This window comes from Danio rerio, chromosome 4, assembly GCF_052040795.2.
Source record: "Danio rerio strain M-AB ecotype USA chromosome 4, GRCz13ab, whole genome shotgun sequence".
Classification (NCBI taxonomy): domain Eukaryota; kingdom Metazoa; phylum Chordata; class Actinopteri; order Cypriniformes; family Danionidae; genus Danio; species Danio rerio.
This window is the reverse complement of record NC_141024.2, coordinates 15,194,995-15,219,932: the sequence shown is the minus strand read 5'-3', so window position 1 is coordinate 15,219,932 and position 24,938 is coordinate 15,194,995. Positions and strand designations below refer to the sequence as shown.

At 34.8% G+C, this 24,938-nt stretch overlaps 2 protein-coding genes across 23 annotated transcripts in view; one reads left to right on the top strand and one right to left on the bottom strand.

Annotated features, from left to right (window-relative positions):
• The window catches only part of abcc9 (ATP binding cassette subfamily C member 9), a 57,294-nt gene extending 45,423 nt beyond the window's left edge, over nucleotides 1-11,871 (bottom strand). For 6 of the 21 annotated variants that reach the window (XM_087247039.1, XM_087247040.1, XM_087247043.1 and 3 more), the window contains exons 1-8: nucleotides 11,742-11,871; nucleotides 10,423-10,611; nucleotides 7,866-8,037; nucleotides 3,937-4,078; nucleotides 3,725-3,846; nucleotides 3,325-3,491; nucleotides 1,958-2,200; nucleotides 1,642-1,830 (exon numbers count right to left, since the gene is read on the bottom strand). In XM_087247039.1, the coding sequence (XP_087103165.1) occupies nucleotides 1,642-1,830; nucleotides 1,958-2,200; nucleotides 3,325-3,491; nucleotides 3,725-3,846; nucleotides 3,937-4,078; nucleotides 7,866-8,013 (1,011 nt within the window). In that variant the 5' untranslated portion in view covers nucleotides 8,014-8,037; nucleotides 10,423-10,611; nucleotides 11,742-11,871. Of the gene's footprint in view, nucleotides 1-1,641; nucleotides 1,831-1,957; nucleotides 2,201-3,324; nucleotides 3,492-3,724; nucleotides 3,847-3,932; nucleotides 4,079-7,865; nucleotides 8,038-10,422; nucleotides 10,612-11,741 lie in introns of those variants that run through there. The other 15 variants (XM_087247041.1, XM_087247047.1, XM_087247048.1 and 12 more) reach the window with 4 other exon arrangements.
• On the top strand, nucleotides 1,170-24,730 carry plxnb2a.3 (plexin b2a, tandem duplicate 3). Of its 2 annotated transcripts, XM_087247064.1 has the most exons (7): nucleotides 1,170-2,206; nucleotides 2,324-2,449; nucleotides 21,761-22,885; nucleotides 22,969-23,157; nucleotides 23,287-23,415; nucleotides 23,726-23,826; nucleotides 24,128-24,730. In XM_087247064.1, exons 2-7 carry the CDS (start codon nucleotides 2,354-2,356, stop codon nucleotides 24,288-24,290), a joined length of 1,803 nt encoding a protein of 600 aa, XP_087103190.1. In that variant the 5' UTR covers nucleotides 1,170-2,206; nucleotides 2,324-2,353; the 3' UTR covers nucleotides 24,291-24,730. The 2 variants fall into 2 exon arrangements, with proteins under 2 accessions (XP_087103190.1, NP_001025327.1); NM_001030156.2 differs by lacking the exons at nucleotides 1,170-2,206; nucleotides 2,324-2,449 and adding an exon at nucleotides 19,648-19,764.
• The last annotated feature ends 208 nt before the right edge of the window (nucleotides 24,731-24,938 follow it).

Sequence of the window (24,938 nt, the reverse complement as noted above, 5' to 3'; positions counted from 1 at the left end):
GAAAAACTGACAGTTATTTAAACAACAGCCTAAATGATTTAACGTGGTACGTTACAAATGGGCTCCAAAGTAAATGAGATAATATCATAGTGCTGTGAGAGCGTGACTGGGTTGTGGTTTATTTCCATGACTTCAGTTGCAGTTTTAACTCTTTTTCTTGTTTTACCATCTTTCTGCTATGTGTTTGTGTTTGACACTTGTTTTTTAACAGCATACGTGGCTTCATTATTGTCTGTGTTAAATCGAATAATCTAAAAATCCAATAATATGTTACTTTTCAAGTATTTTTGTCTATTCATAATCATTTTCCGATTTGTGCAGCAGCTTACATGGTTTTAATTGGGTCTGCTTTAATTATTTGTTCATACTTTTCATTAGTTAATGTTAGTTAATGTATTTATTAACATGAACTAATAACAAACAATATTTGTACAGCATTTATAATCCAACATTTACTAATGCAATATTATTATGATTTATATATATATAATATAAGAGGTGTTTTGGGGTGGAAGTGTAGATGTATTTATTTTTATATGTATCTGCTTTAGTACTGTATGTTTGTATTGTTTTTCTATGTATGTGATGACTGCAGCTGAGGGCAAGAGCCCAATACAGATTTCCCTAACTGGGAAAATAGAGGTTTACCTTACCTCACCTTACCTTACCTTACCTTACCTTACCTTAATATTATAACCAAAAATCGTGGACTACTTTTTTATTTACTAACATGAACAAATAATTAATAAATGTATTGTTCATTGTTTAACCATACTTTAAAGTGTTACCAATTATTCAATATTAGAAAAATAGTTAATGTTTCTCAGTTTCTTGCTCAGTATGTTTATCTATTTAAATTTTTCTCCATCGATTACCATCTTTCTCGTGTGTTTGGGATTGATTCTTTTAAAAACTTGACAAAAAAGTTTCTCAATTTGTATTTTTTATTTATTTTTTGGTATTTTTTTTGTAGAGAGAATAAATAAATATTATTACATCAAACCCGTTTTTCTTTAGAAGCATTTCTGAATCTTTTTGTTAACACTTCACACAAAAGTCCCTTAGTTAATATTTGTAAATGATCTAACAATGAGTAATACATTTCTTAATTCATTGTTTTCTTAACCTTAATTAGTTTTAGGTTAGTGCATGCTATTACTTAACTATATTAACTAATTTTGATTATAACAATACATCTTAAAAGATACCTTAAACTGTTTTAAACTGATTATTTACATTGATAATTAATTCACACAACATTATATTCACTGTAATGTTAGCTGTTTCACAAACAGAAAAGTAAAAACCTATTTTTGCAGTCTTTGTACAATGTAAACTGACCCCATAGGTAACCGTAGTCTTAGACAATCAAAGCTGGCAATATACACAAAACAGTTCCCGCTGTATTATAACACCCACTTTAAATGTTATCACTTGATTCAATGGGCATTATAAGTGGTTATCAGCTGATAGATATGGGCCAGTAGGGGGCTTCTGTGCCTACTAGCAGGCTCAGAAGACCGTTATCATTCATCCACATGGTTAATCAGCGATACTAATAAAGCAGACTCTAGATCCAGTTCTGTTTTTACATTACTGTAAAGGCTGGGTTTAGGGTTGGGGTAGACGTTAAACACACACCTTGTTTGTTCTGTCAATCTCTGTTGAGTTGTGCAGATGTTCCACAATCCCAGAAATGCAAAGTGGCCCGGCAAAGCCTAACAGGTCCGCCATATACCGAAACGTGCTGCTGAGGAGGATTGAACCCCCGAATGCCCGATACATGGATTTCCAGATGGATGGCGATTTCTCAGGATCCTCTGTGTTCTGCTGTCAGAATTGGACAAGCAAAGAAACTCTGGTCAACCAAGACTTCAATATGTCGTCAGCTATAAAAAATATTGTTTAGATGCGATTTATTTTTTTTACTCTTTAACCTGTAATTGTCTATGCATACCCTCTGTTCCTCATAGGAGTCCTTCAGACGCAGATAGTTGGTTAAGGCCCTCATGGCGATAGGTAGTTTGCCGATTTTCTTCAACTCAATAGGTCTCTTGTGGGCTCCAATAATGAGTGGGTTCATCCACCAGTATGTTGCTTTGGAGAGAAGATTGACGAAGGGTTGGAGGAATCGGACACCCAAGTCCTGCAAGTCTTCTGGGGGCTTCACCCTCTGGGGGTTCGCAAAGAATACATACTTCTGCAGGTAAGATGCAAATGAAAGATAAAAGTCAATGTGGATTTTTATCAGCATGCTTAATTATTGGAATGTTGTATTGTAAATGTTGAGTATATGTTTACTGAAGTGTACAATGTTTAACAGATTCCTTGGTCAACTAGAAAGAAGGTTTTGATGGTGAACGGCTTGGCACCATGTCAGCTAGACCAACATGAAACCAGCACAAACCAATATGGACCAAAATTGTGCAAGTCCAAGGTTTATCAACAGGTTAGTAACTAAAATAATATTATCTACAGATGGATAAACATGAATGTATTACAAGCCTGAATTTAAAAACTAAACTATAATAAAACATATAATTAAATTAAATGTTAAATTAAATTAAATATAAAAAATATATTAAAAAATATGAAATAAAATGTTTAATAAAATAAACTACAAAATAAAATATAAAAATATGAAACAAAATCTGAAATATAAAATAAAACATAATATAGAAATATATTAAAAATCTAAAATGAAATATGAGACTAAATCTTAAATAAAATATTAAAAAATTGAATAAAATATAAACTAAAATAGAAAATAAAATAGAAAAATATAAAAAGAAATTTGAAATATGCAATTTGAGAAAAGAACTGAAAAAAAAATAAACTAAAATATATCATAAAATAAAATAAATCATAAAAATATGAAATGAAATATAAAATAAAATATGAAAAATTAAAAATATATCAACTAAAATATAACATAAAATAAAATAGAAAAATATTAAATAAAATATGAAATATAATATAAAAAAAAATAAATAAAGAATGGTTAAAAAGTAAATAAAATATTGAATAAAATAAAAGATTTGTGTACGTGTGTGTAATCCTGATATGAAAAATATTCATATTTGGTGCAATACATAAAGTTGTGTACATGATTAGTTTTTATTGAATCATTTAAGCTGAGAATAATAAATCCACTGGACTAAATAAAATAAAATAGATAAATACTAACAATATAAATATAATTATTAAAAAAATTAATTGAATAAAATGCCTGAAATTTGCTTAGATTTTATTTGTGTATATAATTGTGTAATTAAGTGCTTATAGAAAAAAATTAAAATAAATAATAAACATGTCTAAACTCACCCTGACTCTGATAACGTTGATCTCGACAGCCATGAGTAGGCCGTAGAGCACCACAAGCAACGCTGTGATACAGAAGCGGAGATGTTGTACCCCCAAGCTCGCCTCGGCAAACTTCCATAACTTTATCATCTTTGTGATGAAAGCCAGAATCCAGTAAATAAATAAGGCTGTGAAAGAGGTTAGGTTGATTAGGTTTGAATATTCATACTCAACCACTAGGCAAAAAATACTACTGACAATGTCTAAAAATATGGTTGGACCATTGCGTTACCGAGCAACGTGCAAAACGACTATGCTTTATTTAAATTAGAGTAGGAGTAAATGTAACATAATGAAACAACCACACTGCAAGTACATTTTATTATGAAGTGCCTACCTGCATGATGAAATAGACACTTACCCAGCAGGAGTTTGGGGAAATTGGCTGTTTCAATATTGTGGTAATACACAACCGATGTGGTGGCTGCTATAAAGCCCATAAATGCTGGCATGAAGAGGTGCAAGTGATTAGACTCCATCTGCCTGCAAAGCAAGATTCATGCACGAAGAGGTAAATAAAACAGTACAGACACATTAATAAACTGCACAGGCATATGTTGAAATGAAACCCACGTATTGGAGACGATTCCCTCAGCGATCTCACACACGTGTACAAACAGCAGTGTGAAGGTGAGGATCCAGCGCATGTTGTGGCCTGGGAAATGCAGCCAGGTGTTATGGTGGATCTGCACCTTCGAACTCTGGCTTCCCCAGCCTAGACGCACACATACATGGAGATTTTATAGTATTAATGTTTATTAATACACTCTTTGACCACTATATTTCATCAGCCAATCCAATGGCATGAACGTAATGCATTTAGGCATGTAGATATTAGTCAAGACCATCTGCTGAAGTTCAAAAAGAGCATCGGATTAGGGCAAATAAAAAGCTGTTTAAGTGACACCGAATGTGACAGGGTTGTTGGTGCCAGATGGGCTGATCTGAGTAGTTCAGAAACTGTGATTTTAATGCAAAACCATCTCTAGGATTTACAGACTAAATGTCCACTGAGTGGCAGTTCTGTGCCTGGTTTATGCCTGAGATCAGAAACTAAGGACCAAGGTTTTTTTTGATAATGAAATATTTTTAAGAGAGTTTAATACATGCTTGTGCAAGATTACGAATGCTTGTTGTAACGCCGCAAAAAATGCATGTAACATGATTGTGTGAGAATCCATTCTGTTACTTAGTAGTCGCTGTCCTTTTCCAAAGTGCTGAAATATGAACTTTTATGGAGTAATAACCTAAACGTTCGCTTTAAGAAATGTTGGGATCCACACAATTCCTTCATGTTGTCCAAACACAAATGTAAGTAGGTTAAACATAAAACAATTAAGTTGTCCACCAAAAAACCTTAAAATTGTGCTGTTTAATTAATTTATAATTAAATTATTATAGTCAATTAAATAATTATATTATATGATTATTAGCGTATATTTAATAAGTTAATAAATAGAATTTAATTCATAAATAATTAATAATTAAATAATTAATAATTATAATAAGTAGTTGGAACAAGCAACATAAGTCATTTTTTGAGTGTTTAACCCAAATAATCATCATCTCATGTGGATTATCAATCAATACAAGTCTTTATAAAGCACCTACCTACAGATCTAGTTACTGGCAAAATGGCAAAAAAAAGTTAAGATTACAGAACATTAAATTATACATAAATATTGCCCAATTACATGGATGGTTTTCATGCACATTCCTGAAACGCATTTATACTTTTTTTTTCTTTTTTTTTTTAGGTTATTACCTATTTTGAGGTTGTTACCTATTTCCCCTGGACTTTTAACCATATTTCCTAATTCTTTTTTATTGTCATTAAATTAAGTAAAAGAAAAATACATTTTTTTCAATTATTTATAAATTAATTTAATAATGAGAAATAAAGTGTACAATTAAAGAAAACTGTCAAAACTATAATCAAACTGCACGTGAATAAAGTTACATGTGTAATCTGATGATTGTCCAGGAGGTGACTTAACTAATTATTTTCTATAAGGAGATAAAAAAAACAAAACAATCAAATCTTGTAAACGATTACTTTTCCCCATGTTGTTCCAAACCCTTGAGACCGTTCACCTTCAGAACACAAATTAAGATCATTTAGATGAAATTGGCTTGTTCAAAGTCAAAACGGTACCAAAAAACAGTCAAATCCATCCATTTGTCTTTTATTGGTTTAATCGAAATATTATGAAGCTACAAGAATATGCACATAAAACAAAAATAACAACTTTATTCAACAGCTTCCTCTTGTCCCAACACAAATCGATTAAGTTAACTTTATTGTTTATAGAATATTAAATGGCCTGAACATAAAACAATTAAGTTGTCCTCAGAAAAACCTTAAGAATTGTGTTGTTTAAACTCATTTTATATAACCTGTTTAAACAAGCAGCAAAGGTTTTTTTTAAAGTGTAAATAAATAATGAGTAGAATAGGGCTTTAATGTTTTCTACGAAGTGCTCGTAGATCTAAAACGATTTTCTAGTACTTACTATATAACGATGCTTTTAAGAAACATTAAGATCATAGCACAATCATTTTTTACGATCTACTTAGGCTTACGATGCTTTTAGGAAAACTCAGCCCAGACTGGTTCAAGCTGATAGAAAGGCAACAGTAACTAAATTAGCCACTCCTTACAACCAAGGACTGCAGAAGAGCATCTCTGAAAACAAAACACAACCAACCATGAAGCAGATGCGCTACAGCAGCAGAAGTTATTTAAAAGCATCTCCTGTTAACTAAAAACATCCAACTCAGAACACAAATCACAGATCTTCACCAAAATTGGACAAGGCTGGATTAATGTTTCCTGGTCTGATGAGTCTTAATATCTACTGCAACTTTGAAGTGGTGCAATCAGAATTTTGGTGTAAAGCAAGATTTACATCATGGATCCGCAACAACTTTATGACTCTATCTCTTCAAATTGTCGAGAATATGGACCAAAATCTCTGACCAGTGTTTCCAGGACATCTTGGATCTATGCCACAATATATCTCACAAAGTTTTGAAGGCAAATGGTGGTCTGGTATAGAGAAGTTGTACTAAATAGTGTCCAGTGAGTGATTATCTTTTTTTCATTATCTGAACCACATGACCCAGCCTGTGTGCTGTGAGATTGGCAGAAAGCTGAGGCTCCACCTTAAAACACTACATCAGAGACTTGTGAATATGTCTGGCACCCTGAAACGGTTATAATTGTATTATTGTTGTCGTATAATTCGCTAGTGTTTCTAGGTAAACAATTACTTTTTCCTAGACGTTTGTTAATCAGCACTTTGTATCTGTCTCCGCCTGTCTTGTTTTCCCTTCTTTGGCTAACAGTGTAATAATTCTTCCCTGGGAAACATTTTTTCATTATGAGGTACGGCAAAATGCTTACAGTCTACAAGAGGAACGGCACTGACACCATTACAGCATCGGCGGAAACATTTTGAGATGCTTTTGAGTAAATGCTCTTAGGGGAGTCGATATAGATAATGAATTGGCAAAGCTTGTTGTGATACAGTGTCTAGATCCCTCAGCTTCTGAAGACATAACGTATGTGAGAAGAAAGTCAGAAAACCAGGGCTTTACAATTTAAGAATTTACTTCCTTGGAAATTTTGAGTTAGATTTTGAATTCACACCCTACAGGATATTATAATTGGATTAATAAGAACAGAAAATGAATGAACAGTACTAAATAGCAAATACACAACAAGTGTTTGTTTATGGGTTAATATAGCAGATTATTACACAGCACTCTGAAATATTAAATTATTGGTCAATCTTAACATTCTACGGTATGTTATTTCCATATAACAACCAATTAAACTAATGACTCAAGCTTATCCAGATAGGATGAATTATCTTGATTGTTAGTAATTAGATTCATAAATATATATGCTAATCTGTCATGTCACAGTTCTTGACTGGTTGGTTGCAACTTGTAACTGAATAATAATAAATGGTAGGATGCTATAAGCTATTTCCAGCCATTTTTCATTCCCAAAGCTTTACGTTACTCTTGAGTTATACTTTGTGAGTAAATATTGTGTTGATCTATTAAAATAAAATGGAAAAAAATTATAAAAATATAACAAAATATGACATATGTTTAATAAAATAAAATTACAATAAAATTAAATTAAATTAAACAAAATTAAATTAAATTAAATTAAATTAAACAAAATTTAATTTAATTTAATTTAAAATAAGTTTTTCAAGTATGGTCAATAAATTAAAATAAAATTAATTTATCTCTAATTAAAAACTAATTAAAATAAAACTTCTAGGATTATCCATAAAATAAAATTAAAGGAAAGGAAACAAAAAAAACTAAATAAAGCAAAACAAAACAAAAACAAAACAAAACATTTTCAGTAAAAAAAGCCATCTGTATTATATGCAGAATGAAACGCAACTCTGTGGAGTTTCACAAACTGTAATGCATTCACATGGTTGCTGAACAGGGAAAAAAGACAAGGTCATTCATACCAATGAAGAGAATTGGGAAGGTGATGAAGAGAAGAAATACATGAGGGACGAGGTTGAGGGCATCCACGAAGCAACCATTGTCCAAGACTCCATTATCCACGCTGTAGGCGTTACTATCCCTGTCGTTCCCACAGAAAGACAGGGCCATGTCACCTGACTGGGCTAAAGAAGCCTGGACATAATTAAAAATAATAATGTTAGATATGAACATTATTGAATGTAGATAAATGTGATCAAAAAAAGACATTGACAAAAATACAGTTTTTTTCATGCACCTGTCTAGGTATTTTGGCTTTAAATAAAGTGGGGGTTTTTTCAGTCGAAGTAAACACAGTAAACAATTTGAGATACAATTAATCAATTGATTATAACTCTTCTCTTTAGAAACACTTACAGAAACCAGATTTATCCATTTGCTGAAGGATATTATAGAGGGGTTTGTTCTTACAGAAATCATTTGATTACAGTATATATACATCAATTTATTCAATAACAAGAACAAAATACCTGTAAAAATGTAAATTTTACTGGCTATTAACAATTTTTTAATTAATCTATAAAAAAGGAATCCCCGAAATGAAAAACATCTGAATGTAAACTCACAAAACAAAACAAGAAATTTGAACCTGATCATATTACTAAAAACATATGTAAATTAACGGATATTTAATTAAATATTATCTCATTCATACACATAACATTTTAGCTTGTAAATAGGTCATTTTAAGTTGTTTACAATTCTTAATTTAATTAACCAACTGGGGAAGTATGTTGAAAACTATTGTTTTATTTTTGGTTCCAGGCTTTGAGCTCAGGCTGACAGCACTGGAAGCAGTTTCCCAATAATCATTATTGACTATGAGGTCAATCAGTGTAAGAGCAAGATTAACACACCCTCTCTATAGACAGAGCCTGTACCCTCTTAGTCAAATTATTTAACAACAAACTTTCATTTCCCGCGAGAGCTGCGTTATACAACAGCATACTGGACAGCAATGTTTATTTTTGCAGAACATATTCTGATAGACTGAATCTTGCATGCTGTATATCCTTAAATGAACCATCCAAATATGTGTGTGTGTGTGTGATTCTTTTTGTTTTGTTTTTACAGTTTTGATGCTTTTCATGCCATGTTATAATTACCATCATCTCCACATGACAACATGTGATGTTACCTCATTAACACACATGAAACTATGTTTCTATGTGTTTTGTTAACATTATCAATGCCTAAATTTAACACATAATCTAATCTGCATCAGTCAAGTGGTGCAGCCGTAGCTCTTAGAAACCTTAATATTTGTTATTGTTAGTTTATAAAAAAATAATACTTAAAAAATACAACAAATAAATTAAATGTAAAGTAAAATATATTTTCTAACTACTTATTATTAAGTGTTCTTCTAATATGTTCAAAATAAAATGAAGTAAAATAAAATTCCACTCAAATTAAAAGTATTAAAATAAAATTCAATCAATTAGTCAATTCAGTGTTTCCCAACCCTGTTCCCGGAGGCACACCAACAGTACATATTTCGGATGTCTCCCTTATCTGACCCATTCATTTTAGGTCTAAGGTCTCTTCTTAAGTGATGAGATGATGCTGGTGTGTCTGATTAAGAAGAGGTTGAAAATGTGTTCTGGTGGTGTGCCTTCAGGAACAGGATTGGGAAACACTGAATTAAGTGATACCCTAAAATTCCCTAAATTAAAGTATAATTATGTAGTCTTCTATGGTCTATTTAATAAATAAATGATATTACAATACATTAAATAATATTCAAATATAGAATGCTGAATTAACTAAGATTAAAGGATAAGTTCAAACACATCAGATATATGTTTCATTGTTAGCTCATTTGATAAATTGCCATATGAATAGTATTTATAAAGTGGTACATTATCCTAACAGTTAATATATCACCATGTTGGAAGAAGAAAAAAAGTTTGTCTTTCTTTTAAATTGGTCACTTTTTGCCAGATACATACAAATGAAAGTGTTTTAGTCAGAAATGCTAATATTATTAGCATATAATGATATATGCTGTGAAAGCATATTCAAGAATAATCTATTATGCAACCATAGGAAAAAAATGGGGCTACCAGAAAATTAAGTATTTGCCTGGTCATGTGACCACAACATGTCAGCCTCCATAAGGAGACCCTTCACTTAACAATAAAACAGCTTTTATCATCATACTAATATACAGGTGTCCATCATGCCATCATTTATGTCATTAACAATTTGTATTGCTGGGTCTTAGTTTGATATGAATTCTTAAATAAGTGAATATACAAGTAAATCCCCATATCAAGTGCATTACACTACAGTACATAATTTTTTTTAAATAAAAACCATAATTCATATGCATTGCTTGGATCTGTGTATAACAAGCATTATTATTATAGGATACCACCCACTGAGACGGCTATTCAAGCCCTCTGACCGCTTCAACACTTTCCTTCTACTACTTTTGATTTCTAACTGACGTGAACCGTAAATAACTAGGTAAAACCCACACCGACAGCCATCTTTAATTAATAAATAATCACTTACCGGAGTAATTACTGCGTTTTAGTAGCTTTTCATGCCCGTTGCGTGGTGTTAGAGAGAGTAATTCACAGAGAAAATTATTTTTAGCTGCGATGTATCAGCTGCTCATGGTCTCTCTCTCTCTTTCTCTCTCTCTCTTGGATCGTATTTCCAAACTTGAACAGGAATGTTGGCATGAATGTACAAACCGTCCTGATGAAAAAGAGAGAGAGAAAGAGAGAGAGATGAGCTTTGACTGTGTCTCTAAACCTTGCAGGCTTCTTGCTTACACAGCATATTTGACCATCAGTGAAGTGTGTGTGATGAACAGACCTTTTCTGCTCAACAATACTAAATCAATTTGTTTAAAAAAAAATACAAAGTAGTCATACTTTAAAATATTATTATAATTTAAATAATTATTTTTTAATTGAATATACATTTTTAATGTAATATTTTCATATAACTCCAGTCTTAAGTGTCATATCTTTTACTCAAGATGGTGTTCAAGAAATATTTCAAACAAATGTTAATATTTTAAACATTATATAATTGTTTAATTGAAGTGTAAATTGTTAAGTGAGTACAACATAATGAACATTTTTAAAAGACTTTTACAAGCATGTCCTGTAAGTACACCTTTTGTCACAGAGTTTCTGACTAATGCTATTACAGTATGCCATAGGGCATAAATTATTATGTTATCTATTTTTGTCATCAAATTTAGTAGTACCTTGTGAATGACAAGATGAGATTTGTTCAATGTCTATACACCAAATCTTAGGTGCCAATTTATTTTAAAATTACAATTTATGTTATTTTATTTTGTTTTCAATGTGTCTAAATGAAACAGTTATCAAAACAAATCAATAGCAAACAAGTTTACGTATTATAGACACGTTTTACAGCCACACAATAAGTAATATGTTTGCTAAATTGAAATGATTCACTCATAAGTGGCTCATTGATTTACTCACTCAACAGTAAACGAGCTAATCCAAAACAATGTTAATAATTTGTGAGCTAAATACTGTATTTACAGCGTAATCTAATCTCTACACCCAAGTGACATGCTGTAACCTGCACAAGTTTACCTGACGAAGAAACGAAATCCCAGTTTAACCTTGTTCTAATGCCTCAACACGAGCACGGTTAACCAAATTCAGTTTATTACATTACATAATAAGTCAAAATACAATTAAAATACAACGTAACAACAACCACACATCATTAGAAGGCCATTGTATTAAGATAAAGCGGCTATAGCGTTATTCAGGATCAAGCGCTGACATTTGAGTATATCAATTTAAGATGTAATGCTCCAATTTTGCGCACACACTCACCTAGATGCCTCCGCTTGTAGTTTTTGTTATCGATAATGGCAGAAAACCGGCTCCGACATCAGCGGAAAGACTGTAAACGCGACGCTGCTGGATCTCTTGTGTCCTTGCGGTATTGAAGAAAGCGCGCATCGGGGATTCGGCATAGCGTTGCTATGGCGTCAGATGTGAAGGAGGGATGCCCGTGCACGAGCGTGTCTCTGTCTCCCATTGATGTAGGTCATGTCACAAATAACGGGATCATGATGAAGATTTGACCGGCAGGTGCATAAAATTACTCCACGAAACGAAAGAGGATTGACTTGCGGCTTGAAAGCCGAAATGAAGATGGAATGTGGAGTAATGCGCCATAAACGAAGTCAAGCGTAATGATTTCATTCACAAGGGGTGTACATTTCGTTTATGGGGTCTACAGTAGCCTAGCAGTGGCAGTAAAATATATTTTGCAAATCAGTTATTCGTTGTATTCTCAAGGCAGTTTACTTTTGGATTGTTTTTTGATATATATACTCCAAAAAATGAACCCTCTCAGCGCATGCTGTCTATATTCGTCAGCCAAAATCATGCAGTCTCATGGGATTTGTAGTTTATTGTTTTACGTTTGTAGTCGTTATCTATCTATCTATCTATCTATCTATCTATCTATCTATCTATCTATCTATCTATCTATCTATCTATCTATCTATCCATCCATCCATCCATCCATCCATCCATCCATCCATCCATCCATCCATCCATCCATCCATCCATCCATCCATCCATCCATCCATCCATCCATCCATCCATCCATCCATCCATCCATCCACAGTATCAATCCATGCATCCATCCATCATCCATCTATCTTTCTATCTACAGTATCCATCCATCCATTCATCCATCCATCCATACATCCATACATCTTTCTACCTAGAGCATCCATCCATCCATCCATCCATCCATCCAATGTATTATTTATTTTCTATTTATCTATCCATCCATCCATTAACAGTATCCATCTATCTTTCTATCTACAGTATCCATCCATGCATTCATCCATCCACCCATCTACCTTTCTATCTACAGTATCCATCCATCCATTCATCCATCCATCTATCTATCTTTCTATCTACAGGATCCATCCATCCATCCATCCATCCATCCATCCATCCATATTATATGTTTTCCATCCATCAAATGTGTTATTTGTCCATCCGTCCATCCATATTTTCCATCCATCCAATGTTGCTCCATCCATCCAATGTATTATATATTTTCTATCTATCTATCTATCCATCCATCCATCCATCCATCCATCCCTGTCCGTCTGTCCGGTGCACTGACATTTTATCCTACCCATCAGATTATGCTACCAACACTGTATTTGAATGGTTCGGAGGTTCGGGTAAGAGATAAGGTAGGTTAGGGCAATATTACAGCTTCATATCACATTACTCCAAATTAAAATTTACACTGGTAGCAAAATCTGATGAGTAGCATATTGCATCATCAAAATGTTCTACCTACTTTTTCAATGGGAGGCAGGACAATCTGACAAGTTAGGACAAATCGACAGAACACCATCCGTCCATCCATCCATCTAGTATTTTACATATCGATATCTTCACTGACAAACTGAGAATATCATAAGCTTTTTTCTTAATTTTTTTTTTGTTTTATTGGTTTAGCCTTGCAAAATTAAAAAAATTGACCACAGGGATACCCATTGATGGCATGTTTAAAATGTTGAGGATCTTTAAATCCATTGTCTGACTGACATGGAACTCCATGGGAAACAGGACCTCCACTCCAGAGGGACAGAATCCAAAAGGTCACATATGGTTTGGAGACTAAAGTGTGATGAGAACTGCTGCAGGGTGCATGCGTGTGTATGACCGAGGAAAGCGAGGGTGTGTGAGAGGTTGGGGTTGAATGGGGATTATGGGAGTGTATTTGTTTGTATGCGAGAGTGTGTGCGCAAACAGTCACATCCCTAGTGTTTCCCCAGAGATCAGAAGGAGGCAGCCCTAACCCAGCCTCTCCCCCATTAAGCACAGGAAGCAGCCCATGTGTGAGCCATCAAAGGCCCTGTGGTGACACCCAGAGCCTGGGACGAGGTGCTGTGGCTGGGGACAGAGAGATGCAGTTGAGGCTGAAGGATTATGGAGGCCAGAGGGTCAAACACAACCTCTTTGAGAAAGTTTCAGTTTCCCATAACTAAGCTGAGAATCGGCGGTTTCCACACGTATGCGTTTATGTGCAGTGCGTCATCAAATGAAAGACTGAAGCCTACAGAGACACTGGTCAATATTAGAGTAATTAAGCTTATCCAATCCTGCTTTATCCTTTATCTAAACACTGCTGGACAATACATTCTAAGCCAAACGTTGTGTTATGGGACATGGAAGCTACTTTCTAGCTGGTCTATACTGGTTTAAACAGCTCATTGGCTGATGGATACTAGAAGACCATTTTGGACCTTGCCTAAAAAAGCAGGACCCACTAACTTGTATAGAATGTGAACCAGCATGGATCAGCTTATACCAGTTACTCACCTGCTAAGACTATAATTGCCAGGATCAACCAACAGCACTCAACAAATAACAAGCTTTAATCACATAAAGACCACATTAAACCAGATAATGACCTTGAACTAGTAGATTAGCTTAACACGCTAATTGAATCAGCTTGAATCAGTTTCAAACTGCTCCAATCAGCAATTGACTAGCTTGGAGAAGCTAAAAATGAACTTGAACCAGCTAATGGCCACCTCTACCAAACTCATAACGAGTTCTAAATAATACAGGACCAATCTGGACAAGCTGAGGTTCAGACTGAACCAGCTAGTGACCAGCATGAGCAGACTAAGCTAGCTATTGACCTGCTAAGACCAGATAATAACAAGCTTCAAACAGCAAACATCCAGCTTCAGCCATCTATTACCCAGTATGACCAAACTAACGACCAGCTTCAACCCAATTAAGACATGCTCAAATCGAGTAATGAGTTAATGGTCAGCCAGCTTCAATAAGCTCAAATCAGCTAACAACCAGCTCAAACCAGTTATTGATCAGCCTGAAGAAGCTGAAAATGAACTTAAAACAGCTAATCACCTCCTCAAAGAAACTCATAACCAGTTTTAACCAACAAATGACCAACACGGACAAGCTGAAGTCCATACTGAACCAATAACCAGCTCTAGTTGGAAATCCAGCTTCAACCACTTAATACCCAGCATGACCAAACTAACGATTAGCTTCAACAAAATAAAGATCTGCTTGAATAAGTTAATGAGTTCATGGTCAGTTAGCCAGCTTCAATAAGCTGAGATCAGCTAATAACCAGCTTAAACCAGTTATTGACCAGCTTGAAGAAGCTGAAAATGAGCTTAAAACAGCTAATGACCCCTTCAAACAAACTCCTAACCAGTTTCAACTAGCAAATGAACAACCTGGACAAGCTAAAGTCCATACTGAACCAACTAATAACCAGCTTAAATGGGAAGTCCAGCTTCAACCACTTAATACCCAGCATGACCAAACTAATGACTAACTTCAACCTGATAAAGACCAGCATAATCAGCTTGGGTCAGTTAATTACCTAGCTGATGAAAACATCATAACAAGCTTAAACCAACCAATGGCCCACAAGACAAGTTGAGAGTTAGATTGAACTAGATTTATTAGATTTAAAAGCTACCAATTTATTATAGACTTTCCAACAGGTTTGACATTTTAAAAACGAGTGTCATAGAAGACTCATAGCTCTTTCATTCAGTGTATTAAGAATCATAACCTCAGAGACGTTGAGACTCTGACTGGGACACTGGGAAACCTTTATGACACAAAAAACAAAGCTTTATCTTTTAAGTCCTAACCAAACAAACACTGATGTCTTTCCCTCTATCTTTGGAAATCCTCAAATCGCTAGTGATCTCAAAGGCAGAAATCAAGCATCTTATGTAGCATTTGAGTTCGTGTTGTCACTTGGCTCAGTGTTCAGGGTTCATTGAGGGGGTTCGCAAACCACAGGAAGTCTTCTACACATCCCAAACATCATGTGTATTTATAGTCAATAATTTAACATAAATACAGAGAGACAGATGAGGAGCAAAGATGAGAAAGTAAAAGCTGAAAAAGTGGGAGCATGAAAGTGCACACGTACCGCCATTACATAAGCAATCTCTCCCTTTCGCTCTCTGTAAACTGTCACGGTATAATCGTGAGGTGCTTTCAAATAAACAGCTCTACAATAAACAGACCCGACCGCAATACTAGTTCAAACAATGATTAAAGAGACAATTCACCCAAAAAATTGTGTAATTATTTACTCATCCTGCACTTGTTCTGAACCTGCTTTTATTTCTTTCTCTTGTTGAACACAGAAGACATTTTGAAGACTGTTGGAAAGCACCAGCCATTGACTTTCATAAGTATATTTTTATTACTATGGATTTCAATGGCTACTTGTCTCCAACATTCAACAAAATAATAAATAGTGGCTAAATTAAATGTATTTTATTCCTATAAACACATGCTCTGCACTTGCAAACTTTAATTTCTTCTATTGTGTGCATGTTAGCATTTGTGCTAAATTGTAGCATTTCCACTCAGACAGCCCTTTATACATTTGTTTTTGGTTTGAATATGTAGAGTGACTATGGTACTTGTGAGACAAGATGGCTGAAAAAGACAGGGAAAGAAAGACTAAAAATGGAGAGCACTAGACATATTTTCATCTAAGCACTGGATAATTGAAAATAGCAACTTTACCACCCAAGTGAACTTAAAAATGTTCACAGCAAGGGCTTCATGTTTGTGAACGGGACATTCTTAATATAGGCTTGAAAACAGCCAATATGTAGTTAAACAGCTTGAACTATTACTTGAACTAACTACATTTTTACATAAGATTTTAGTTATTTTTTATAATAACATGGTTATGGATCTCTGTTATATTAAGCTTTGTATTAAACGTCTGCATTGCTGACATTTTTAAATGGCAATATGCTGTCACCTAGTGGTTTGACAGTCAAAGTACACTTAAGTTGCTTGTAATATTTTATGTTATGAATACATTTGTAACTAAATTTCCAAACTGTGTTAGTTTTGGAGTGAATTTCTTAATTAATTTTGTTTTGTCATAAAGTGTATAATAAATTTCAATTTATTATAATTTCAATCGAATATTTCTGTTTGTTTAATAAGGAAAATAAAATTTACATTTGCAACCCAATATATTTCAACAAATTGCTTAATCACATTTATCTGAAAATGTAAAAATAAATAAATAAATAAATAAAATATAAATATGATAATCTAGTCTTAGAAATGTCAATGACTTAACCATAAATTGAGGTGGGTCAGATTCTGACTCTTATTACAATCTCAGAAATAAAGGTACGTGAGCTGTCACAGAGTTGGTACCTTTTCAAAAGGTACACATTTGTACTTAAAGAGTCCATATTGGTACCTCAAAAGTATATATTAGTACCTAAACATTTTAAGAGGAATACTTGTACTTTTTAGGTACTAATATGTACCTTTTATGTACAAATTTGTACCTTTTGAAAAGGTATCACCCCAGTGACAGCTCACATACCTTTATTTCTGAGAGTGTAGGCTATTGCCAAAGTGACTAATCTATAATTGGCTGCTACTGTAGGTGACAAAGTTTGGATTTACCAAACACGTTTGTTAGAGGTCTAGTGTCCTTGCTTAATTAAACCTGAGGGTGGTGCTCTATTTTGATTGGTATAGGCAGTGTATTAAATAACATAGAGTGTTTTAATGTTGATTTAGTTTTCTGGAATGCAGATGTTTTGCATATTAATGTATAAGGGAACTGAAATGAAAAAAAGGAAAAGGCAGTATGTAATAACAATGTAATAACTGTGTCACTGCTTCGAAAAAAAAAATTAATTATAATTAGTTTGTTCTATAATTAGAACTTCTTCACCAAATTACATGAAATGCCTTTAATTGTAGGCTACACATATTTTTGATTTATTTATTAATTCATTTATACACTATTGTAACCCTTTATTTGTTTAGCAGATGTTTGATATTATACCCTGCCTATACTCATATACAGAATTAAAGGAAAAAAGATGTCATTGCTGTCATCTTTTTTTTAAAAGTACACCTTTTCACTTCTTTACTACTAATGTGTACACATTTAGTGGTCATAGCCGATATTGTGCAGTTCTGAGTGTGCTCCATGCAGGTGAGTGGGTTTGACAAACCACCTGTAGGATACATTATTTCCTCTCTATGCACCAGGCACTTTATTAAAAACACTTTTATGTTTTGTACATTTGTTTGTATAGCTACAATTTTTTTTATGTTTTATATTTTGTTCTGTTTTCTATAGCTATATTCTTCATATCTAACGTTTTAAATATTTTAAATTTGGTCTTGTTTTCTATAGCTATAACTTATATTTCTATATCTAAAATCGACTGTGATTCTTTTTTATTTGTTTTGTTTTGTAGATCACAGGTATTTATATAAGCATTTCACTGCATTCCGTACTGTGTATGTGACAAATAAAATTTAAATTTAAATAAAAATATGTAGCCCACATTAAATGTACTAGCTAATATAGACCCTTTAGGTAACAGAATCATTTGCACTAATTATAGCTTATTATGTCACTTCAAGGCTTAGGTCTGTGGTGTGGGAAAATGTACTTTAGTCTGCTTTCGCGTAAGGAAGCGGTTTTGCATTGCAAAAAGTTTCCTTTGACTAATTTGAACCCCTAAACTTCCTCTTTCAGGGCTGTGGTTTTATCAGCCATACTTTTTTGTTTTCTCTGCAGCAGTGTCTGCATTTTTGTCAGACTGTAGGGTTTCATCTTACATTTATATACTCAATGAAATCCATCAATCAAACCAACCCTTTATTAATTATAACCAACTCTGTGTTTAAATTTAACCTTTCACTCTACTATTTTGCGTGTCCCTAATTTCATCTAGTAGCAAGTCCCTAGTCATAAAACAGGACGTTTCAATTTACAGAATTCAGGATAGAACAGTTGTATGATCTGCTATCATATGACCACCTAATTTATTGTGATTATGTATGTGTGATTTATTGTGTAATTGCACATTTAGCAAACTCACCAAAATGTATTCTTTGAAGCATGAAGTCATATTAGCCTGTAAAGAGGTGAATTAAATGTGATAGTCAATGTTCCTTTCATGATCCCATTTTATATTATAGCACATAGATCGATTCACGTCATGCGTCACTACGTAAGGACTGGTGGAAGAGTGTCCTTTTAATGGAATTTGAAAGCGCACACCGAATGAAAAGAATGGTTATTTACTGACTCTGTAGGTGCAGAGAATAGTGTTGAACAGCCGTGTTTATATAAAATATATTGTCGCAAAATGCGGCGAAAAGTCACGGTAATAGTTTGATTAAGGTGTTTACATACCTACTGAAAAAAAAAAACAGCATAAACCAGCCAGTTAGTTAAAAAAATATTCTTTCTAAAGTATTTTACTGTTAGGCCTATCTTGGTTTTCATAAAAGTCTGTTCAGAAAGTTTGCAGATCATGGTGGTTGAATTTTTTTGTTTGCAGTGGCAAATTGGATTAAATAATGCTCGTAAATATATATACATACTGTACATACACAAACATACTGTACATACTTATAATATAAAGACGCCATTCAGTAAAAATTTGCTTCTATATTAACATATTAGGTTCAATATAATGCCACTAAACTGACAAAATGTAACGTTTCCTCATGAGATCAGGCTGAATAAAGTGTTGCAATATATGCACAAATTTTTTAAGCAACAACCCCAGCCATCCCAAAAATGGGAAACACAGTGTCACTTACAATACATACAGAGACATAAAAACTGATGTATACTGCAAATACACTTCCTGTATGAAATGGTCGTGGTTGTGTTTTATCTGCACTTTGATCAGTCTGTACCTCAGTCAGATTGACATAAATAAACAGAGAGAGAGGAAGAGAGACAGAGCCTGTGCTGCAGTGGACTGTGTGAATTGGATGTGCTCTAAAAATTGAGGTATGATGTTTAATTGTAGCTTTGCCATATTTTATCATAAAGAATTTTTAAAGCTGTATGAGGTAAAGAAGTTGTTTAGCTTATTCACACTAATCTTTCAGTATAGTACATGGATTAATTATTAGTTTAGACAATATTTATTACATTTTATATTTTAAAAAAATTATCCATGGTGTCGTGTTGTTTGCATCAAATTCTGACCCTTCCACTTAAATGTTGCATCAGTAACAGGCATGCTTTTCCAATCAACTGCTGTCTAATTTTGGTCAAATCCTAGCACAAGTTTGCTGTTCTTAGCTGACAGGAGTGGCACCAACATGATCTTCGGCTGCTGTAGCCTATGCTTGATGTGGGGAAAAAGTGCTGACACTTGCTTGTATATTAATTTCATATAAACTACTGCACACTGTGGCAATTTCACTGTTCTTTAAATGTCTATGCGGTCAATGCAGAAAACAAAACCAGAACATGGGCTAGCATACTTGGTTTTTACATCACAATTAAAATTGCATTAAAAGAAATTTAACAGATGCAAATATTTTTTAATGTGTTCCTCATGATTTTTATATATATTTTTTAAAGGTTGTACCAGTAAAGCCTTTACCACTTTGTTATGTTGCTATTCCTTTTCACAACACTGAAAAGATGTTTAATGACTGAAGACACAAACTGATGAAGTGTAAGAAATTTTGTTCCATTCTTCCTGCAAACAAGTCTTAACTTGGGCAAGAGTATGGGGTCTTCGTTGTTGCATTTTGCACTACAAAATACACCACGCATTCTCAATTGAAGACTGGTTGGGGCTGCAGACAGGCCAATCAAGTACCTGTATTCTCCTCTCCGCAGCAAGGACTTTGTAATATGTGCAGGATGCGGTTTTGCGTTGTCTTGTTGAAATATGGATGGGCATCCCTGAAAAAGAAGGCAGCATATTTTTGTCTAAAATTTCAGCATTAATGGTGCTGAGATTCAGCATTACTGGTGCTTCACAGAAGTGCAAGTAACAGTCTGGATGATCCTTTTTTGGTCTAGAGCACACAGCGCCCATTACTCCCCAAAAAAAATTAAAAAACCTGAAATACTGATTCATCTGATTACAGTACACGTTTCCACTATGTAATGTTCCATCCAAGATGCTTCCGAGCCCAGAGAGTGGAGAGTCGACAGTGCTTCTGGACACTGTTAACATAGGGCTTCCTTTTGGCACAGTGCAGATTTAACCGGCATTTGTGTATGCAACTACGTATTGTGGTACAGCCTATGTGGTGATTATTACTTTTCGATGAATGAGGATTTTTGATGTAGTGCCACCTAAGGAATCAAAGATCACGGGTGTTCAGTTTAGGCTACACTGAAATTCCTCCAGATTACTTGAAACTTTTAATTACATTACACATTATTGAAGGTGAAATATTCAAATGTCTCCATTTCTTTCTTTGAGGATCGTTGTTTTTAAATATTTTAATTATTTTCTCACGTGTTTGTTGGCAAACTGGCAATCCTAGTCCATCTTTGCCCCTTAATGACAGGTGCGGATGTATATTTACAAATGAAATAAAGTTGACCAGACAAAACATGAATTGTTTGATGTTCATATTGTCTGCAATGAAATACAAGTTAAAGTAAATTTGGAAATCACTACTTTCATTTATTTATTTCTGTTTTCTATACTGTCCTAAGTTCTTCTGAACTTGGTGCTAAAATGAATACCACATAGTGTAAATGAACAAAGACGCACTCTTGGAGAATAACTGATATGTCTCTAATGCTCATGAAATATTTGGCAAGCTAATGGAATTAAAAACCCTGCTGTGTGAAAAGAGTTTTGACTAAAATATACATTGGTGATAACCTACAGCCCATGAGAGAGCAAGACAGGGCAGAGGAAATTTCGGTAATCCAAGATCCAACTATCCTTGTTGTTCAGAAATGACTTCCTGCTCTTCTCTTATGTGATATATATTTCTTGTTTTTTCTCTTTCTTTCATTTCAAAAGATGAAGTGGACGTTGCTGGCAGCTTTCTCTCTGCTGCTGTGCTTTGGCTCATCTTGCTGTGATGATGCTCAAAAACAGTTCTCGTCTCCTACCATCATCAATAATGTGGTCCAGGACCCTCAAACAGGCCGAATCTACCTTGGAGCTGTCAATGGGATCTTTCAGCTGAACCACAATCTACAGGAGGAGAGCAGAGCAGACACAGGCCCTAAGAAAGACAACCCACAGTGCACTCCACCTATCACTGCGAAGTGCACCGATGCGAAGGAAATGGACAACTTTAACAAACTCCTTCTGGTTAACTCCGCCAACGGCACCTTGATTGTTTGTGGAAGCCTTTTCAGGGGCATCTGCTCTTTGGTAAACCTCAACAGTGTGAATAAACCGGTGTACTACAGTGACACCAAAGGAGAGAAGACATGGGTTGCCAGCACTGAAGAATCTGTCACTGTGGTGGGGGTCATTTCTTATTTTAAGGACACTACTACTAATGCTAACCTCAGTGTATTTCTAGTGGGAAAAGGTTATGGAAGTTCGGACAGCTCAAAGCTCATTAGCACTCGGTTGCTGCAGGAACATGGAGAAATGGATGTTTTTGAGAACATGGTTGAAGCTTCCACTGTTCAAACGAGCTCTTTTGTTCATCGGTACCTCCATGATTTTCGCTACACGTTTAAAGACAATGGCTACATCTACTTCCTGTTCTCCCGCTCTCCTGGCACTAGCGACAGCAGGAGGATTACGTTTATAGCACGCCTTTGCGAGAACGACCATCATTATTATTCTTACACCGAACTTCAGCTCAACTGCACCGTTAACACTGAACAACAAGAGAACACATTCAACAAAGTCCAAGCAGCGTATCTGGCTAAACCTGGAAAGGTTTTGGCTCAGAATATCGTCCCATCAAATCTAAATGATAAGGTTCTGTTTGGAGTGTTCAGTGCAGATGAGGCGGACGGGCGATCAGCATTGTGCATGTACCCGCTTAGCAGCATTAATGCCAGGTTTGAGGAGGTGATTGAGTCCTGCTACACAGGAGAAGTTCTGGAGGATGACAAACCGAAGACTGTTTATTCACCCTACAACTCCAAGAATGAAGCCATATGCAGGACCAAAAGAGATGTGAGTTGTTGAGTTTCTTCAGCTCTGCTTCTCTGTTTTGTGTTTTATAGCTAGTCTGATTGTGTTGTCTTTTTGCCCAACAGAAGAACATGGTAAAGGCATATATATGTGGCGCAGAGTTCCTGCCATCTCCACTAGCCAGTAAACCTGAGTATGCTTTAGCTGTCAAACCCATCTACACTGGGAATGACATGCTGACAGCTGTGGCAGTGGCGGTGGAGAACGAACACACTGTGGCATTCTTGGGAACCAGTGGAGCAGACGTCTTGAAGGTGAGGTTGTTGCAGGGTTTGATAATAATATCCTTTTTTTCACAGGGCCCTTGAGGTTTGACTGGCTGTAGTGGTCTGGCTTAGTTGTTGATCATTTGAGCTATTCAATTGTTAACTTTTTCCTCGCAGGTGCATCTTGACCCAAACCACACTGACTTTTACAACAGAATTCCAGAGGAGCACACAGAAGGTGCAGTGAACAAAAACCTCTTATTTGATACAGGTTTGGATCACCTCTACATCACCACTGGCAGAAAGGTTTGTTTATGAACACAAACACAATGTATAGATCATGTTACGACAACAACAAAACCTGTTTGTGCAAACCTATGTTGCCAGACAATACTAGAGTGATGTTGTTTGGCTACTGTCCTATTGACAATGATCACACAATTGTATCTGAATGCGGTTTTCCTGTGTCTCATTTGGTTGCCCATTGATGGAATAATTTCCTAAAGTTTCCTAGTGTATCATCATTAATAGTCTTTGTTAATGACAACACTCATAAAGTTTAATCTCTTTTGCTTCTTAATAGAATCCACACTCACTTCTTTCATTTTTTTTGTAGATCTCCAAAGTGCCAGTGCAGGTCTGTGGTCAGAAAAATGATTGTCGCTCATGTTTGGTCCAACGTGACCCATATTGTGGCTGGTGTGTGCGGGAGGGCCGGTAAGTCTGTTAGAGTGATTTTATTGCCAATCAAAACCATCATATTCTCCAGGACTGGACAACTAATAATAACACACTTCAGCAGAGTAGATATTTCTGCTGTCAAATAAACTAAAACCCATGGTCCCAATGGGTCATGTCACTTCTATTAGAACAGGCCATTGCTTAGAGATCTCATTTTCAAACAGATTATTCAAGAAAAATTCAGAAGGTGTGTTAAATCTTTTGCTTCTGTGTGCAGTCCAGTTAAAGCTAACATAGCACGACTCATTGCTCATGTTTGCCTGCTTTTCTCTTGCAGTTGTACCAGGAAAAAGAATTGCCACAAAGGTGAAGGAGAGAATGTCTGGTTGTGGGGTCCAGATCAAGCATGTAAAATCCTTGAGCCCATCAAAATCCAAGCATGTATCCCAGACCAGACTCCTTCAAATGGGACGACCACACCTCCTAGTGGTGGACTGTAAATAGGTGGAACCTTGCAGTATTACTCAATCGCTTTGTTTGAATATGCCAGTAGATGCTCAAAGCATTTTTTTCTGCTGTACTTTAAATTTACTTTCTTATTGATATATAATTTAGCAGTATGTCCTTTAGCAATTTACATTGCTTTTTAAAATCTTTTTTTACCTACTTTACATATTTAATAGACGAGACGTACACAATTTGCAGAACTAAGTCCATGGTATTGAGAACCACTGATGTTATGAAGAGATCTAGAGAGGATGATATTACAATGGAAAGACAGGAGGGAGAAAGGGAATGTATTTTGCTTTGTGGCACTTGAGATGTAGTAAATGTAATAAAGACATGTAAATCAGAGGTTTTACCAGAACAGAAGACTTCTAAATTGATGCCATGGAGAGTGTCCATTTGTTGAGCAAATAAAAAAAAGATGGAAAAGTTATTGTTGTCCATTTATTTACTATGGTTTTGTATGTTGAGTAATGGATTGCAAGATCTTGAAAGACACATTGCAGATCAGATGATAAAAACAAACATTTGTCAAATCAGCGATTCATTCCGCTGTGGCGACCCTGGATTAATAAAGGGACAAAGCCGAAAAGAAAATGAATGAATGAATAAATACATTTAAAGCACTATTTTTAGCTGGA

What these genes read in the sequence shown, in the direction of transcription:
- plxnb2a.3 (XM_087247064.1), top strand. Translation starts at nt 2,354, where the DNA reads ATGGTGAACGGCTTGGCACCATGTCAGCTAGACCAACATGAAACCAGC. An exon ending in AGTCCAAGGTTTATCAACAG is followed by an intron (nt 2,450 to 21,760) that starts GTTAGTAACTAA and finishes TCATTTCAAAAG; the next exon opens with ATGAAGTGGACGTTGCTGGC. An exon ending in GTGGAGCAGACGTCTTGAAG is followed by an intron (nt 23,158 to 23,286) that starts GTGAGGTTGTTG and finishes TTTTCCTCGCAG; the next exon opens with GTGCATCTTGACCCAAACCA.